The 17,469-nt window shown below is 45.2% G+C and overlaps 1 protein-coding gene across 2 annotated transcripts in view; it reads right to left on the minus strand.

Annotated features, from left to right (window-relative positions):
• Nucleotides 1-14,389, minus strand: part of LRP1 (LDL receptor related protein 1) — a 1,298,976-nt gene extending 1,284,587 nt beyond the window's left edge. For both annotated transcript variants that reach the window (XM_085654639.1, XM_085654638.1), the window contains exon 1: nucleotides 13,954-14,389. In XM_085654639.1, coding sequence (XP_085510765.1) covers nucleotides 13,954-14,032 — 79 coding nt within the window. In that variant the 5' untranslated portion in view covers nucleotides 14,033-14,389. The remainder of the gene's footprint in view (nucleotides 1-13,953) is intronic.
• Between the last annotated feature and the right edge of the window lie 3,080 nt (nucleotides 14,390-17,469).

Below are 17,469 nucleotides of genomic sequence, written 5' to 3' on the forward strand. Positions count from 1 at the left end.
CAGTTTGCACCCAAATATTACTAACTCGAAGCAGATCCTCCTGCCAAAAGACACATCCTGTATGGCTGTTTCTGGATGCAAGAGGTTGCGTTGCACTTGGCTTTCTCTTGTGTAGGGTGCACTGCGAACAGCATTAAGTTATTGAGTGTAATCCAAACTAACAAAATAGAAGGTTAGTCCTAACGTGGTGCATAGCTACTCTTGGTACATGCCCTGGAGCAGACAGGGCTCCACACCTAACTAGATCATCTGGCAGCACAAGGTCTGTTAGAAGCACGGCTATGCCCTTGTAAGCTAAATCAAAAATACAACTCCAAGACACACATCGAAAGGGAGTAGGATGGTCACAGCTGTGTGGTTGAAGGTGGTGTTCCCGCGATCCCCACTGTAGGGGGCAGGCCCACTAAATTTATAGCTTCCTGTTTGATTGGCAGGTTATTTTGCAGAAATGTACTTCCTTGGCTAAAAAAGTATGATCACCAGGTCATGGTGGCATACCAGACCTATCAACGCTTTCTTATTCCGAAGAAGGACTTTCAAATGCATGTCTCATGGAGCACATGGTTGGCTTAGACAGGAAAAAAATCTTACAGACCTATCATTTTAAGTCCTCTTCTAGACAGGGTAACCCCTCACACGCCATGTACACCAGCGTGCGCCCCAGCACAAGGGTTTCCAAGTAGTGGAGATGCTGGCAGGTCCACCTTTAAGAAAACTGCCTCTGAGTGAGGCAACAAATAGAACAGTTGGCCAGAGAAGAGGACAGCATCCCATTTTTGGCATGTACCCAGTTATCATCTAAATCAGGCCCAAAACATTTTTTACAAAATCATTTTCTGAAATTATCTTCAATGGAAAAATAATTCCATTAATTCACCACCCTATCCATTCTCGAACTTAGGAAACTAAAAAACATTTATTTCAGGTGTATCTCCATCATCTGTAAAACTTTGTTCTGTTCTTTTTCCCAGTTTTGCTTTGTACCTAGCTTTTTAGGAAACCAAATCGCTCTGACATCACTGGGGTGCTGAAGAAAAATCGAATGTTTAACAAGTGGTGTGCTTATTCTAAATGTACACCTGAAATCCTTCTCTTCCCATAAGGAAAACCAAAGCAATCACAAAGGATATTTTTCTTAAACAGCATGTTAAATACATTATTGAGAAGTTAGAAGAATTTGGCACTCTCATATATGAATACCGAAATCATTTAAGTATTACATGTATGAATATATGAAACATACAAAAAGAAGACCTGCAGAATATTAAAAAGGCACGACTTTGCTCTTTATGGCACAAACAGACGTTTCCAAGGATAGTCGAGTCTCTCAAATCCCTCCACCCTCCCTAATATTAGTTTCATCATAAATACCAAAAGGATATTTCATGGTGTAGTTAACATTTCTGTACACTGATTTTTGTGCATACTCAAAGATGATTGGTAAGTTTGGCCAATGAAAGTTATGTTACTCTGAATTGGCACATTTAGATTTTAAAAGATTCATGCAATTTTGTAAAAAGAAAAAAAAAAGAAGAACATTATAAAACATTTTTTAAATGAGGCTAGAATATAGATATATCCTTGAGTCTTGAAAGGTGTGCTAGATTGCCCCTCCCTAATAAATGATCACTACATCTAGGCTCTCAGAAGACCTACACATTTCACAAGCATGGTTTGCCCTTTCTATCAAGACTTCCAGGAGATTTACATAACCCAAAAGCACAGATCCTCCTTTCCAGCCAGGTGCCAATTCTCTCACAATGGGTGCCCTCGGTTCCAGATCTAGACCTTCTAAACATATGTACAAACTAAAAGCATATGCTATCCTGACAACCAGGTCTAAATAATTTTTAAAAAAAATACACAAGTAGGTACCTCCTTTTCCAATCCAGGTTCAAACTCTCTAAAGGGTCAACTCACTGTAAAGACAACAGGGATGTGAAATTACTATAGCCCGACGCCCAGGACATATTGTTTGAGGCCATGGACAACAAGTTTTCATGTGTATTTTGTCCTTGGGACAAGTAGGCCCAACCCCCTGCAGCACAAACCCTTTGGCTCTCAGTTTGCAGTACCACATTATGGATAGGGGAAGGGCACTGTCTGCAGTTGAGGTAATGTGTGTGTCTTTGTGCTCATTCTGTTAAAACTTGTATTTATGGTTCATTAATGCAAAGCCTTCATTATTAGGGTGTGCACTAAAAGTAAATGTTGTAAGCTCGGCCTGCACTACTGACGGTGGTTCCAGTATAAATGTGCACACACATTTTCAAAGTTTATTAATATGAGGCTATGTATAATGCTCCCAGAATGCTCTCGGATTATATGCAAATATTTGCAGTAGCTTGAAAGCAAGAGTGATGATTCTTTGCTTCCAAAATAAAATGTTCCCAAAAAAATGTAAGGAAAAAAACCAAAAAGTTTTGCCAACTACTGTAAGATTTTAGGTACCATATCTTTGCAGCATCTTTAGTAACATGTTGATGTATGCTTGTATTTCCCCAAAATATTCATAACGGAAAATCAGTGTAACCAGTTTAAAAACGATTATGGGAAACAAAAATGAACAAGCATTGGCAAGACCAGTAGGTCTGAAATTGGTGGTCAGCCTTTTGGTTTTGTCAAAGCGTGACTTGTTTAGGCATGGTTTTTGTAAAACCTTATCGGTGTGGGAGCTGGTGGGCCCTCACCATTCTAACAAGCATTGGCAAAAGCAAAAAAATTTTTGGGTCTCAAAAAGCAGACATTGCCACAGCAGTTCCGGGCACTGAACAAAACTACTTTGTGTGCCAATATCCTCCTTGTAAAGGAGCAGAATACTGTCACTCACAGTGAAGCCAGCTGATGGACCGAGAGAGGGAGAGACAGAATTTCCTTAAACACAAAAGGTCATGATTAACGCCAAGGCTCATTTGAGGCCCAATTATTAAAGAAAGTCTCAAAAGTGCATCAAAGGTGTATATATACTTGCATTAAGTGCATATATACAGGTTCTGTGAATTCACAAGAATTTACAGAAGTAGGCCTAGAAATAGTACTCCTAGAAAATATTTGTGAACTGCATTTTAGCATGAGCAACTGTGCATGTGTAGATTTGCTCATGTGAAAATCTGAATGATTTAAGTTCACTTTTCCTCCAACCCTTTTTTCCCCAATCCTGGAAAAAGTTTTAGGTCTGTCACTGTCAGGAGTTGGTGAAAACCCTTAAAACATGCAAGTTAGAAGGTTTGCACGGACTCAAAAGAGCATTCCGACCCTTGAACTATTGCTTACCACTACCTTCAGCCCCAGTATGTAGACCTGCAGAAACGTAGCAACATAAGGGAATTGCTAGTATTCAAACCCTACTATGGTACGAGCAATTGCATAATTGGAGAGGCTATATCAGAACTCTTATATAATGAGTTTGCTGCCGTAATTTGTTGCCACACTACATGGCACAAAAGGGACAAGTGGATTTTGTTACAGGACAAGTCGTTTTATGAAGCAACCTGTCCCATGGACAAGTAGATATTTTATTAAATTCCACACCCCTGAGACAAACAAACAATCTCCAACCAGGTCTACCCCCACCACAATAGGTCTTGACACTCACACCCCATAAGCATGGGTCTCCCAAAACAGCAATAGCAGATCTTGGATTCTGTGAAGTGTCTCACAACACAAGTTAGTAAGGCATTTGGGTGCATCTTTGTGTAAGAAAAGTATGATTTTTCTGTAATCTGTACAGTTAGATGGTACGCTTTGGTTGTTATTTTCCCTTCAGATTACCACAAACAATATGCTTCTTGCAAAGTCTGCTGAAATCCTCCCGCAGGCTTATCATTAGCCTCTTAGTAAGACCTTGTTGGTCAGATGCGAAATACACTTATGCCAAAGGCCAGACAGGGTCCAATTATTTTGCTGTTAATGACAGGGTGAAAAGATATTACAGGTTAAAGAACACAGGGCTGAGACAAACCCTACTTTTAGACACCTGTGAGGTCAGTAACACGTGTTTCATTGGCATGTATGCAAGGCTGAAGCCCAGCAAGGAAGTCCCAAGGAAGCTGAAGAACCTTTCAAAATCAGTTAAAATTATATACTTTTGAATGTTGCTACAGGATGTGCCAAAAAATGAGCCGTGCATGGAAATGGAACTTAAAAAAGCTAACGCAAGCTCCGGAATCTAACAAATTCCAGACTGTGACAGGCACAGACCAAGGGTTAATTTTGGAGTTATCTTAGCCATTAAGAATTTGCACACAAAAATCAAAACTTCTCAAAAAAAAGTACACTGTGATATTCTTTTTTACGGCTCTGCAAATACTGACTCCCTGGAAGAGTATTCAGGCCACCAAGACACAGAGTCAGGTCCAAAAACGTAGGATTCAAAGGGAGCAGTATCTGAACTAAGGTCAGGGGGCAAACCATGTAGGCTTCCTACACACACTCTAACCAAGATCTAGAGCATACTCGCTCCTTCAAAATGTAACCCTCAGGATTGAAGGCTTTGCATAGAACAAGGTCTAGTTTCACAAATCCACACAAGCCAGGCGGGTCAAGGCAACACCAAACTTGTGCAGAGTCTTGGAAACAAATTAAGAGCACCAGACCGGCCCAATCTGCCTCTATTCCGGTCTCTTTACCCCCACGGACCCAGAGTAGTTTCCATACTTGTCTCTGCTTTGTCTGTGCCACTGCCCGTTTGAGTCTATCGAAGTCATTTTCTAGCATGGCCATGGTTTAGCCACCGCTGCTGCTGCTAAGCAATTGCCCCATTTTGGTGAATCCATGTCCTTACTTCAATGTACCCACACCTTTACTCCAGCATAAATGATCCTGATCCTCTGCAATTCTAGCCACTCCTTGGGCTTTCTATTCTTTTAGAGATAGGATCTCTGGGAATCAGCACAAAGCTCAAATGTAGCCTCTAGAACAGGGCACAAGACACCGGGTGAAACCCACAGAACAAGGCAATCTCCTCCAGATTGTGCCCACAGAACTGGCAAAACTCTCAGATGAGGCCCCCAGGACGGAAAAAACAGACCAGATATAAAGCCCAAAGAAAACTCAAGAAAGGCGCCCAATAGAACAGAACCGGGTAGGAGACTTGTTGCTACAATACTCCCGATACTAAGCTAAGAGACTTTGGTACAGAAGCCCCAATGTGATGAGCAGGACTGAAAACTATACTCCAGTGAGGCCTCTAAAATTAGGTAAGTCCTCCATAAGTAACCCTCAGAGCAGGACACAAATCTACAGAGCATCCTCCAAAATTTCACACAGCATTCTAGATTCAGACACAATATTCCAAATATGACCTTCAGAACTTGACAACACTCTAGATCTGTCCTCAATGTTCCAGTTGTACCTCTCATAAACTGAAGTAATACTGTATATGTGTAACGCAGAACAGGGCCTACATCACAAGGTGCAGTCTCACCAGTGGTAGTCGACATTATGTAACTTCAAATGATGCATAGTTCCAACTCCCGGACCACAAAGTGTCACTGTACGAATATCAGCCGACTTTAAAAACAAAAGGACAGTGTCCTTTCGCCCCTTTGAGGAACCGTTTATACACGTTAAGCATTTCTATATTAAATGAACACAAAATGTATAGACATACCCTGTCAAAGCAAATCTTTATATAGTCCTCAATATTAAATGCATGTCAATACAGGCGTAGAGAATGTGTCAAAGAGGGCTCCCTGTCACTCTTGTGATGTGGTTACAATTTTTACCTGAATTCCAGATAGCACCCACATCAAACCCTGTAGGGTCCTGATAGCCACCTCCTCCGTTATTCATCCCACAGATGCCTATGTACTGCCATGGAAGAATGAAAAGCCAAGGCAGTGCTGGAACTGGAAACTGAAGCCAAGACACACAGGACGTGCACAGATCTCTTCACCTAAAGCTCAGCTCACTGAGTTGCCGTACAGCCCAGCCTCCTTTACTTTGGTTTTAAAAACAAGCCCTAAGACTTAAAATCTAGAGCAGATTTGGGTAAACTTTACTGTGTTGCAACCAACTGGAGGAAGCCAATATGTAACACACACAATACTTACCTGACTTACAGAGACGGACGGACACATGAAGTATCAAAGTACAAGAAATATAAATTAGGCCCACGCCCACAGTGTATACATTTCCGAAGATGCACATTAGTCCAGAAATGCTCGTCACACTTCTGAGTGTCAACCTTGCAACTGACTGGACCTCGTTCAAGGGGTTCACTCAATAAGTCTAGTAATTAATTACAGGAGGCATGTAGGAAGGGAAGTCAGTCACGTTATATTATGCGAGAAGGATTTAAACTGGGCAGATGTTTCCATTACCTAGGCCTTACAGAAGCATCCGGGTCCAGAAAGTGTTCACTGTGCTTTCAAAGACAGACCGACACTGACCAGAGCCTGCTGACTTGCGACACATAATATAAGGAATACGTTCATGGGTGTCTTGCTATTTCCAATAGGATGGGTTTAATAATGAACAGTTAATGGTAGTCAGTCAGCTTTCTACATACCATACATTCAGAAATTCCAACATATTCGTACAAATGTATGTGAATAACCAAAGCTCTTATCTCCACAAAATCGTAGGCACAAAGCAAACACAAGGAGTTGATGGACGGAGTGCTGAAACTTTTCAAACACTCACCCCCAGTCACAGATCTGGGTTGAATCCATCATCATTCTTTAGCTCACTTTGCCACCCCAGTTCAGACATAGCTATATGCAAATCAGTCTTGACCCTGTGCCTAATGGGAACAGTTCAGCCCTAACTGCCAAGCCAGGTCTTCCCTGGACCGGAAACAAGAATCCTGGGACCGGTTTTGGGTTAACAGCACTCTTCAGCCAGGCTAGCTTGAATCCAGGGGCAAAGTGAGCAAGGGACCCACGTATGGGCATACCATGCCAACTTAGGGCGAACAAAGCAAGCAAAAGGAGATGATGGACAGAGTGCTGAAACTTTTCAAACACTCACCCCCAGTCACAGATCTGGGTTGAATCCATCATTCTTTAGCTCACTTTGCCACCCCAGTTCAGACACAGCTATATGCAAATCAGTCTTGACCCTGTGCCTTATGGAAACAGTCAAGTCCGAACTGCCAAGTCAGGTCTTCCCTACACCGGAAACAAGCAACCCAGATCTGTGACTAGGGGCGAGTGTCTGAAAAGTTTCAGCGCTCCGTCCATCACCTCCTTGCGTTTGCTTTGTTCGCCATAATTTGGCAGGGTATGCCCAGACGTGTGTCCCATGCTCACTTTGCCACTGGATTCAAGCTAGCCTGGCTGATGATGGGTGTTACCCAGAAACCGGTCCCAGGATGCTTGTTTCCGGTTCAGTTAAGACCTGGCTTGGCAGTTCGGGCTGGACTGTTCCCATGAGGCACAGGGTCGTGACTGATTTGCATATAGCTGGGTCCGAACTCAGGTGGTGAAGTGAGTTAAAGAATGATGATGGATTCAACCCAGATCTGTGACTGGGGGTGAGTGTCTGAAAAGTTTCAGCGCTCCGTCCATCATCTCCTTGTGTTTTTCCCTGCTCTTTGCACACCAGCCCCAATGACTCCAGCCACATCCTCACAAGACGCCTACTATCATGGAGTTTGGCATGGAATTATGATTTTAAATTAGTCTGCTGGGCCTTTTCAGCACCGGAAAAAGGCCCACACTGAACTTAAAACTTGACAGGGGAATGAACAAAATCCAAGAACAATAAAGGTGAGGAGGGTCACCCCAAGTATATCCTGAAACAGCCACAAGAACAGCAGAGGATTCAGTCTGCCTCCATCAATAAGGTGGAACCATTATGAAATGGACGCACTGTACATTATATTCGATAACTTTCAAACTTTGATCTTGAAGTTGGGTAACTTCACATTTCAGACACTGCTGAGGGTAGCAAAAGAATTATACTTTGTCGGAGAGCACTTCCTCTGAAAGAGCTGTTGACAGTGCTTTCCATAGCTAACTTACTCTCAAAGAAGTTCCCCACAGAAGAGAAACTATTTGGATGAATCAGAACCGCAGACTTAAGTCTGCAAAAACGTGCCAGGAGGCCCAGTAACTGTCAAACGCTGTCCTATGCATATACTCAGTGAGCACACATTTTACAAGATTATTGGAGAGAAATCCTCTTGGCCGTTTTTCCAGCATAAGTATTATGCTTACAGGATTTCACCACGGTTCAGTCACACCCCAAAGCCACACATTTAAAACGCATGCAGGAGATTATATTGCAAACTTTGCCATTCGATCCATTTAGTTAAAAGAAAAGTTGATAATTTGAATGATAGGGATTGTATTGAAATACAGATACAGTTGCTATGGATGGATAGATGTTGGTGCAGAGCTATCAGGAGTCTGTACTTAAAAGTCACAGAGTGATAGGCAATGGTCAAGGAAGGTCAACTCAAGTTCTCACCCTAACCCATGTGATCAACTCCAAATCCGCCACTGGCTGCCAAATCTGTGCCCAGAAGAATATGCGCTTGGAATATTGCACGCTCAAATATTGACATCCTTCAGCAAGGCTATATTGGGGTGTACCAGCAAACACCGGGTGGCTGACAGAGTTCCTGTATAGCACACACTAGGAAGTGAATCGCCTCTGAACGCTATGCGGCATTATGGTTGAGGAGCTGGTGCTCCATTAAGAGCACAGGGGTTCAAAGTTTTACATGTTTGCCCACCGATGCCCGCTGCGCACAGCGCCTGCTACTTACAGTCTGCCAAAACCAGCTTTTCACATAGTCTGCCAATGGGTTTCAGGCTACGGAGGAGGGCATGAGGGAGGTTACAGCAGAGACCAAGTCATAGGGATGACTGTTTTTGTGGCACTGTTGCTGGAAATATGAGTGAGCTACAAAAAAAACTATCAAAAATTGTTGTGAGTGATGTCAGTGAGTGAAAGCCTTCCTACCCAATTAAACTCCCGCCCACCAACTGTCGTAACACCAGATATTAGATGGAGGTGGTAGCACATACCCAACAAAGCCGGCCCATGTTTTCCCTGACCTGCTATCCTGTAAATAGGATACAAATACATTCCATTGTATTAGTGTCATTTTACTCTTTGTACCACCCTTCGGCTATGGCCCCACATGCTGATAATATCCTTCAACGGAATCAATTCAAATACAACAACGAAAGCCATCATCGGCCACCATGCCACTGTCTAGCAATCATGGTAGACATTGTCAGTATTTGATTGTAGTCAACCTAATGCCTTACCAATGAGCATAGGACATGGGTAGTAGGCAAGAAACTGTGGCACCTTCTGAGAACAGATTTCCACCACTACCACCATGTTGTGTGTTTTTCCAATCAAATTCTGACACTTATGGTTACTCGCAACAAGCCATGGATAATCTGAGATCTTGAAGCTAGCACAGTGCGGCTGGGTTTCTGGCTTTCAGGCCGACAAGATTGTCACGGTCTAGTCCATGCTATCTTTCTCAAAACATTTGATTTTCATTTTTAGTCCGAAGGGCTAAAACTGGCACAATTCAGTGAAAAGTCAGACCATTGTTAAAACAGATCTTCGCCTCCCCAAATCTGCTGTAAAGAGGAGCCTGTCTATATAAAATATTTTTTTAAATCTAAGTACACACTACATTAGACTATCACCAAAAGTCCAGAATCAAAAAGGCAGCCTATTTTTAACCTTCAAGAGGTTTACTATTGTAAAAAGATCTTACTCTGTATGGACCAGTGCAAAATCGAAAAAAGATGCTGGAACCTTTCGCTCCTTCCCAGCCATGACCCCTGTTTTTTTTTCTTTAAAAAAAAAATCTCTTTTCCACTTAGAAAAAAAGTTCTTCCCCTCTGACTGTGCACAGTGTTCTTCCAAACCTCTGAAGGGAACTTTGGCAAGCTTGAGCCAGGCCTGATGTTGCTGCATTTGGTTTCAATCAAGGCTTTTTTCTCTAACAAGTCGGGATTCCTGCGCCCAAAGAGGGGGCGAAGTTTTAGGTCCCAAGTCAGTATAAATCTATGGCAAATCTGCGATCACAGGAAAAATGCAGAATTTACAAAGTACAAGACGGAGGGCACACTGTCAAGGAGATAATACACAGTGCCCTAGATTTGAGAGGGAATGTATTTTGTTAAAGAATTATAGGTGCTGGATATTGAAAAAATGTTAGGCATGTGATAAATATGGGCTCTGTCATGGTAAAGGGTACCTTTATTGGAAACTCAGCTATAAAACACTAGCCCTTCAATTATCACTTTATTAACACTGCTTCGTTTTCTAAAGATACATAGGCTGCAGAACTCCAACAAGCCAATACACAAACCTTTGCAGCCATTATTGCAACTCTTGAAAAGCATGTGTTTTGCATCCGTATCATTTTGCACCTCCAACGAGGAGCCGTGCTATATAAAACCATAGTCAGAAGACTCTCGTGCTTCTGACCCATCGCCTCTTAATCGGGGATGACAGGGCCACTGGGTCCTTGGGCAACAAGCTAAGAGTTTGAGCTGAATTAATTCACACAGAGAGGAGAGAAAAAAACACAAGATCATAGGGGGTAAAATAATCAAATTTGCTGTTGCAACCTTAGCTTCCTCAGTGGGGTACTCAAGTTTTGCAACTGCGAGAAGCAACTCCTCCCAGGTCCAAGATGCATAGGATTGTGGTTTAGGATTAAGTGCGTACTTCAGGGGGGTGTTTGGGCTGTTACACCCGCCTAATAAATGTGTTATTTAGTAGATAGTTGAGCACAGGAGCTTTCAGTCGTGCATGGTAAGATATCTGTCGGCTTTCACTTGGGGTTTTTAAATACTTACTCAGACGAAAACACACATACACTTTAGTTTTGAAGGTCTTAAAACATGGGTATTTTACAAAATACTGTTTTTGAAGTACCCCTCACAATCCGCACTCCTTTCCCTTTCCATTGCCCCTCAATTAAGTCCCCCCCTCAAGCGCTGCCCCACCCCCTCCAGTCTTACTGACCGAGCTACGCCCCTGCTTAGAATAGCGGTTTTGCCCTTGACTACTGATAATAGATGCAACACCTGGAACTGCTGCTATGTGAAGTAGTTGTCAAAAGTACAAGCTCTTTTAGGTTAGTTTCTAGCACGGCCCCGCCCCAGTCAAGTCACAAAAACACTGGACCGCGTCAGTAGTAATCCAAAGGTTATCTGCCAATCGGGCCCTGGCGTTGTCACTGCCGCGAGGGCAGCCCGCACACGGCAAACTACCCTCCCAAACCAGTGCAGTTCAAACACAAAGTGCACCGGAGGAAAACCTCCGCTGGATGAACCGCTGAAATAAATTGAGTCGCTCACAAAGCGCCAAGATATACAAGTAAACTGATACTCGCTGCGCTATGTAAATACCCAGTAACGTAGCGTTATGAAACCTTGCAACTGTCACCAGTGCATAGCAGCTCTTCAAATGTTATTTGGATATACAGTGTGCAGTTTTGGAATGTGTATGCTTCGCCTGTCAATGACAAAAGCAAATACATGCACGAGCGGGGGACGCCGGCATTAAATGCCATGTCACGCACCCATCGCTGCAGCCTGGGTCAGGAGCTGCAGCGGATGACATTTCAATCGAAATTCCTCTACAATGCCAGCCGTGCTTCCTGGCCTGCAACCATCCCAGACTCGCACCGCAGCCCTGCAATTTAGGCCGAGCTCGGCGCCACCGAGAGCACAACATGCTGGTCGCCCCTGCCTCCCCCCAGCCGAACTGAGAAGGAAACGGCCACTACTGCAGGGGTCGCAGCCACAAACAAGGCACCATGATAAAATGCAAGCCCCTTTAATAGGCCCTGCAGGGGACGCTCTCCTCCTACAAGGTGGGGAGGGTAGAGAATGCAATTTCCTGCGTAAAAGGGTACCAAAACATGCCGTGTGCAGCTTGAAGGGAAAAAAAACATGCCATGTTCCCACAAAGCATCAGTCAACGGGGGGCGGAAAGGGCGGGAGGGATTCTTGGACGAAAAGCCCTAATCCTAAAACGCAGCATTCCCTGACTAAGGATCCGAGGTGGCAGCTCCAGTATTCCTGGGGCCTGGCATGCTTCCTCTGGAACGCACCGAGGCACAGGAGGGAAGGGGCGGGGGTGGGGCGCCTGGTCTGTTTCAGGGACCCAGATAACGGGAGGCATCTGATGTTAATGATTGGCTCAGCGAGGGCTGGAGAAGCGCCACTGTCAGGCAGAAACAAAGAAGCCTTTGTGCCAACGGGCCACCAACAATCAAGGTAAAGGGCCCCCCTAGAAAGGTGCGAGGGGCTTCGCGGTGGAGGCTGGGAGCAGCCATTTCTGATGGTGAGGGGCGGCTTTGTTGATGGCCGCGCAGCTCCGCGATCAGGCGGTGCAGCTGCTCATTTCGCAGCCTCGGATACAGATGTGGGCAGGGGAAGGCATATGCCACCAGTCTCTAGATGCACCCAGTCATTAACACACAACAAGCAGCGCCAGGAGACAACCTTGATCAGTGTGATGGATCCGTGAAAAGGATGAGAAACACGTTTCAAGAAGCAATAGGCCCCGTCACTGAAGCAAGGGGAATAAAAAGGTTCCAGCTGTCAGCGAATGACTGGCATGGGCTGTTGTCGAAGAACAGGGTACCCCTCTCGCAAGGAATACGTAGGCTATCCCCCTGAAATTTGGGGTCCGCCTATGAGGAAACGAGGGGGTACACGTCTAGTGTAATAAGATGGTACACGTTTCAGGGGGGATCAGATGGCACACGTCACGGGATAAAAGAGGCTACCTACATCTCACACAAAAAAAGCATCCCTCTAAAAATATGGGAAGGAATAAACTTCCCAGGACCCAAGGAGGCCCGAATCTCAAACGAAACGTGAAGGCGAATAAACCAGGCCACGCAGGAGCGACTAGCCCAAGGAATACGGGGGTGCACAATTCGGGGGACGTAGGTCTCCGGAGAAAGGGAGGCACACTTTTTGGGGGGACACGGAGGATCTCATGGAACGTGAGGGTCGCCGGACTTGAGGGGCGCATCTGTCAGGGACTAGGAGTTGAGGGGTGCATCTGTCAGGGGACCAGAATGTATTGCACCTTACGGAACAGGAGGGAACCATGGAACAAAAGGGGGGCATGGGTGCATCCCAGAGAAGCCGGTAGGCATTGTTCTCTGAAAACAGGCACACGTGTCAAACACCAGACTAGTACTTAAATCTGAGGGTAAACGAGGAACAAATCTCAGGGTGCAAGGGAGAGGTTGTGTGGGGGGGGGGGGGGGGGCATCCCCGGAAAGGAGGCCTCAAAAATCGGAGAAATAGGCAGTCAAATCTTAGGAACAAGGAAAGGTATATATCGCTTGGACGAATGGGTAATGTATTTCAGGGTTAAGTTGACAGAAAAGGACTAGAACACATCATCAAAGGCGATCCGGACCTGCGACTGCAACCGGGGAATCTAAAGCTGATGCCAGCACTGCCAGCCGCGCTAATTTACGACCATGCTATACACATGCTGATAACAAAACATAGCCTAGGGAGCAAGGACCCATCTGAGGAAATAAGAGACCTATGACAGGGAAAAGTGGACACACCAAAAATCATCAGGGAATAAGGGTGCGAATCACAGCAGGCAAATCTCAGGGAATAAGGGGGGAATTTCATAAAGACTAGGCACACGTCTCCAGTAAAGGGGGCTGCAGGTCTCACAGGATAAAGGGACACATTTGCTCGCAAGACAGCGCGATCTCCAAACATAACGGGATGCTTAGAGGAATAAATGCGCACATCTCGGTGAACATCTCTCAGGCATGAAGGGGGCATCTTTCTGGGAGCGGTGGTATTTCAAGAAGTATGGGGGAACTCTCGAGTACAGAGACGTACTCGATCTTATGGGGTCACATTTTACCAATCAGGCACGGGTGCATTGGACACGCAGTCCGGGAAGAGGGCGCGCTGTGGTGGGAATGAATATTCAGCTGGCAGTGATTTAAAGAGAGAATGGGGGCTCACTCACCTTCAATAGCCGAGCTCAGAAGAACGACGCCGTGCAGGAGCCCCAGGCCCAGCAGCAGTGACAGGGCGGGAGGGACCATGTCTGGGCTGGGGGGCGAGGGGGTCGACCCCCTCTTCTCTCTCACCCTCTCCCCTGCGGTCCAGCAACGGGTACACAAAATCCAATCCTGTGAGCCCGTGAGGGTTGACGCAGCCAACTGAGGAGCCGAATACCTCAAGCTTCAGGGGGGGGTTCACAAAAGCCCCCAAGAATTAAATATTTCGGAGGGTAGATGCATGCGAAGAGCCTCCGTCTCTCCACGACTGCCGCTCGGGGAAGGTAGTCGAGCCTAGCTGGAGGTGTTTCTCGGTAATGGGGGGCTGAGTACACTTCACTCCCCCCACCAGTTCCAGTTCCAGCTGCAGCCTCCGGTGCGGGAGCGGGCGCCCAGCAGACTGAGGAGGGGGAGGGCGCAGGGGGCGTGGAGAGACGTCACCCCGGAGGGGAGGGGGCCGCAGTGCGCATGCGCCAGCGGGGTCTGGCGCCGCGGAGGTAGGAGGGAGGAGACCCTGGAGCTTGGGAGGGGGCATTGCGTGGGATCCTCTTAGGCGACGGGTGCAGCGGGGACCTACTTCCCCCAAGAAAAGGTGCCATTAGGCGGCCACGAAAGGTGCATGGACATGGGGCACGCATAGAAGACACTGGAGACATTGAATGTGGGGTTCCGGGCACTGCAGACGGAGGAAGGGAAGGGAAGAGGTTCTTACACAAGGCCGACTAGTAACCCACGTGGGTACTGCACCCCTAAAAACAAAGAGGCGCGAGGGGAGGTGGTAGTAGGGACACTAACAGCTACTAGGCTCGAGTTATCACAGAGGTGCAGAGAGAATGGAACGAGGGAAGTATTGTATTGTAATTGCATTTATATAGCGCTTTCTACCCCTGACCCTCGAAGCACTTTTTCGGAGAGTAGCAGGCTACTCCTGAACCCAAGAAGGATTAGTGGTGAATTAGTATAGTGAAATATGAAAGTATTTTGAGTGATTGATAGGTTAGTCAGATTTTTGGATTCAGAAGGATAGTGGAGGAATAGAAGAGGGAAAAAGGTTTGCATTTATATAGCGCTAGTTAACCCTGATGAGGTGTTGAAGTGCTTTTTTTTTTTTACAAGTAGCACGCTACTCCAGAACCCGTAAAGGATTAGTGGTGAATTAGTATAGTGAAATATGAAAGTAATTTGAGTGGTGGATATCAGTTATTTGGATTGAGAAGGATAGCACAGGGATAGAAAAGGGAAAAAAGGTTTGCATTTATATGGCGCTTGTTACCCCAAATGGGGTGTTGAAGTACTTTCTTGGTGAGTAGCACGCTACTCCGTAACCCATAAGGATTAGTGGTGAATTAGTATAGTGAGATATGAAAGTAATTTGAGTGGTGAATATTAATAAGTTATTTGGATTAAAAAGGATAGCGGAGGGATAGAAGATGGAACAAGCATTGGCATAGCCAATAGGTCTCGCCTTTGGGACCTTATAAGTGTTTAGCCATGCAACAGTTGCATAACTAAATACTTATACGTTCCCAAAAGCGAGACCGATTGGCTATGCCAAGCGGTCGTGCGGCCGCGAAAGTGAAAGTGATCGTGATCAAACATCAAAGCGGCCGTGAAAGTGTAAGTAATCGCAGTCAAGCGCCCGCGCACATGCACTGTAGCTCTAGGCTGGCCTGGTAGCACTTTTTGGAGCCCTCTCAAAAAGCCTCGCCAGACCAGCGCATGCGCTGGGTCAGGCGAGACCTAAAAAGGGTTGCATTTATATAGTGCTTGCTAACCATAATGAGGTGTTGAAGCACTTTTTTCGGCGAGTAGCACGCTACTCGGAACCCATAAAGGACTAGCGGCGAACTAGTATAGTGAAATATGCAATTTGAAAAGTGGACACGTTAGTCTGTTATTTTGATTGAAAATGATAGTGGAGGGATAGAAGAGTGAAGGATTTAGAGATTTTTTTGGGGGGGTCATAACTGGTATGTGGTTTGAGATGAATGAGAGTGGATATAGAGGATATATTGATAGAGGTATAGGGTGAGGAATAGGGTAGTGCATTCGAAAGAGTAGTAGAAGGGTTTGGAGATGAGCCAGAGAGTTGAGGTAGAAGATATATTGAGAGAGTTATAGGGTGAGAAATAGGGTAGTGCATTGGATATGCTGAATTAGAAGAAAGTAATAAATACATAGATCCATAAGTACATTGAAAGTTTATAGATGTATAAAGGAAGTAGGTATATGTAGATTAAAGATATTGTTAGAGGTATAGGGTGAGAAATAGGGTAGTGCATTTTTTTGTTTTGAGGAAAGTAATAAATACATAGATCCAAGTCCCTGGAAGTATATAGATGCATAAAAGGAAGTAAAACAGATCAATGAGAGGGAACACATAAGAGCAACAAATTGTAGGGCATGCAAAACAAAATTTGTTCCGCAGGCGTAGTAAGTTTAGTAGTAACAATTTATTTTCCAGAAAGTTCTTAGTACACAATCAGCCAACACATTTCACCCTTCACATGGGCTTCTTCAGGGCTGTGAAGTCATACAATATAACAAAATATTAGAACCACTATTCAATAAGGAAATCACTTACTTAGATAAGAAGGACAGGTGTGTTTGCGGAACAAAGTTAGAGCAAAAACGGTGAGTTTGGACGTTCAAGGTCCAAAAGGAGAAGCATAAGGCAGAAGTCACGACAGAGGAGGAAATGACCATGCCGGATGATATTAAAAAAAAATTACTAAAAGGTCAAGAGGTAGACGTCAGCAGTTAAACCAAAGTCTTTGATCATAGTGTCAGAAAGCCGAAGAAGGTTTGAAAGGCAGAAACCAAAAAATACACTGAAACTTTATCATCAATGTACACTGTAGGAGAGTGGTATCGACTGCATAGTTGCCCCCAACTTTTTGCTGATGTTTTGACTGTTTTCTGACTCTAGCCAGGCTGTGGCCCTGCTATCCAGGACCCCAGCCTATCTGCTTCCTCTCTAAACTGATGTGAGTACCCTAGGTACATACGAATTGGATACTGAGGACACCCTATCAGTCCCTTGTAGATGGTACCCTAGGTACCCAGGGCATGGGTCCCTCAGAGGCCTACTAGGGGCTGCAGCACTTATTGTGCCACCCCTGGGACAGCCATACAAACTGACACCACCAGACCACTACTGTAGTCTGGGTAAGGTGGTGCTTGCGCCCCTTACAGGGATATAGGTATCCTGTATCCCACTTAATACAACACATATATCCTCATAGGTCACCCCTAAGGCAGGCCTTGCTAATCCTACAAGGCAGGGTGCTGAGATGTGTGAGGGGGAACCCCTACCTGAGTAGGGCCCCTCTGCAACCTTCGTAAAACTATTGCTGGGTTGTTTGTAGTGCAGCCATACCATATACTCTTAACCGCATTATAAGTAATCGCGATAGCGTGATAACTTGAGAGTGGCTGCACAGAACCATGTCATGTTTGGTGTCAAACATCGTGGAATCATA

The sequence above is a fragment of the Triturus cristatus genome, chromosome 4_1, assembly GCF_964204655.1.
Source record: "Triturus cristatus chromosome 4_1, aTriCri1.1, whole genome shotgun sequence".
NCBI classification, from domain to species: Eukaryota; Metazoa; Chordata; class Amphibia; order Caudata; family Salamandridae; genus Triturus; species Triturus cristatus.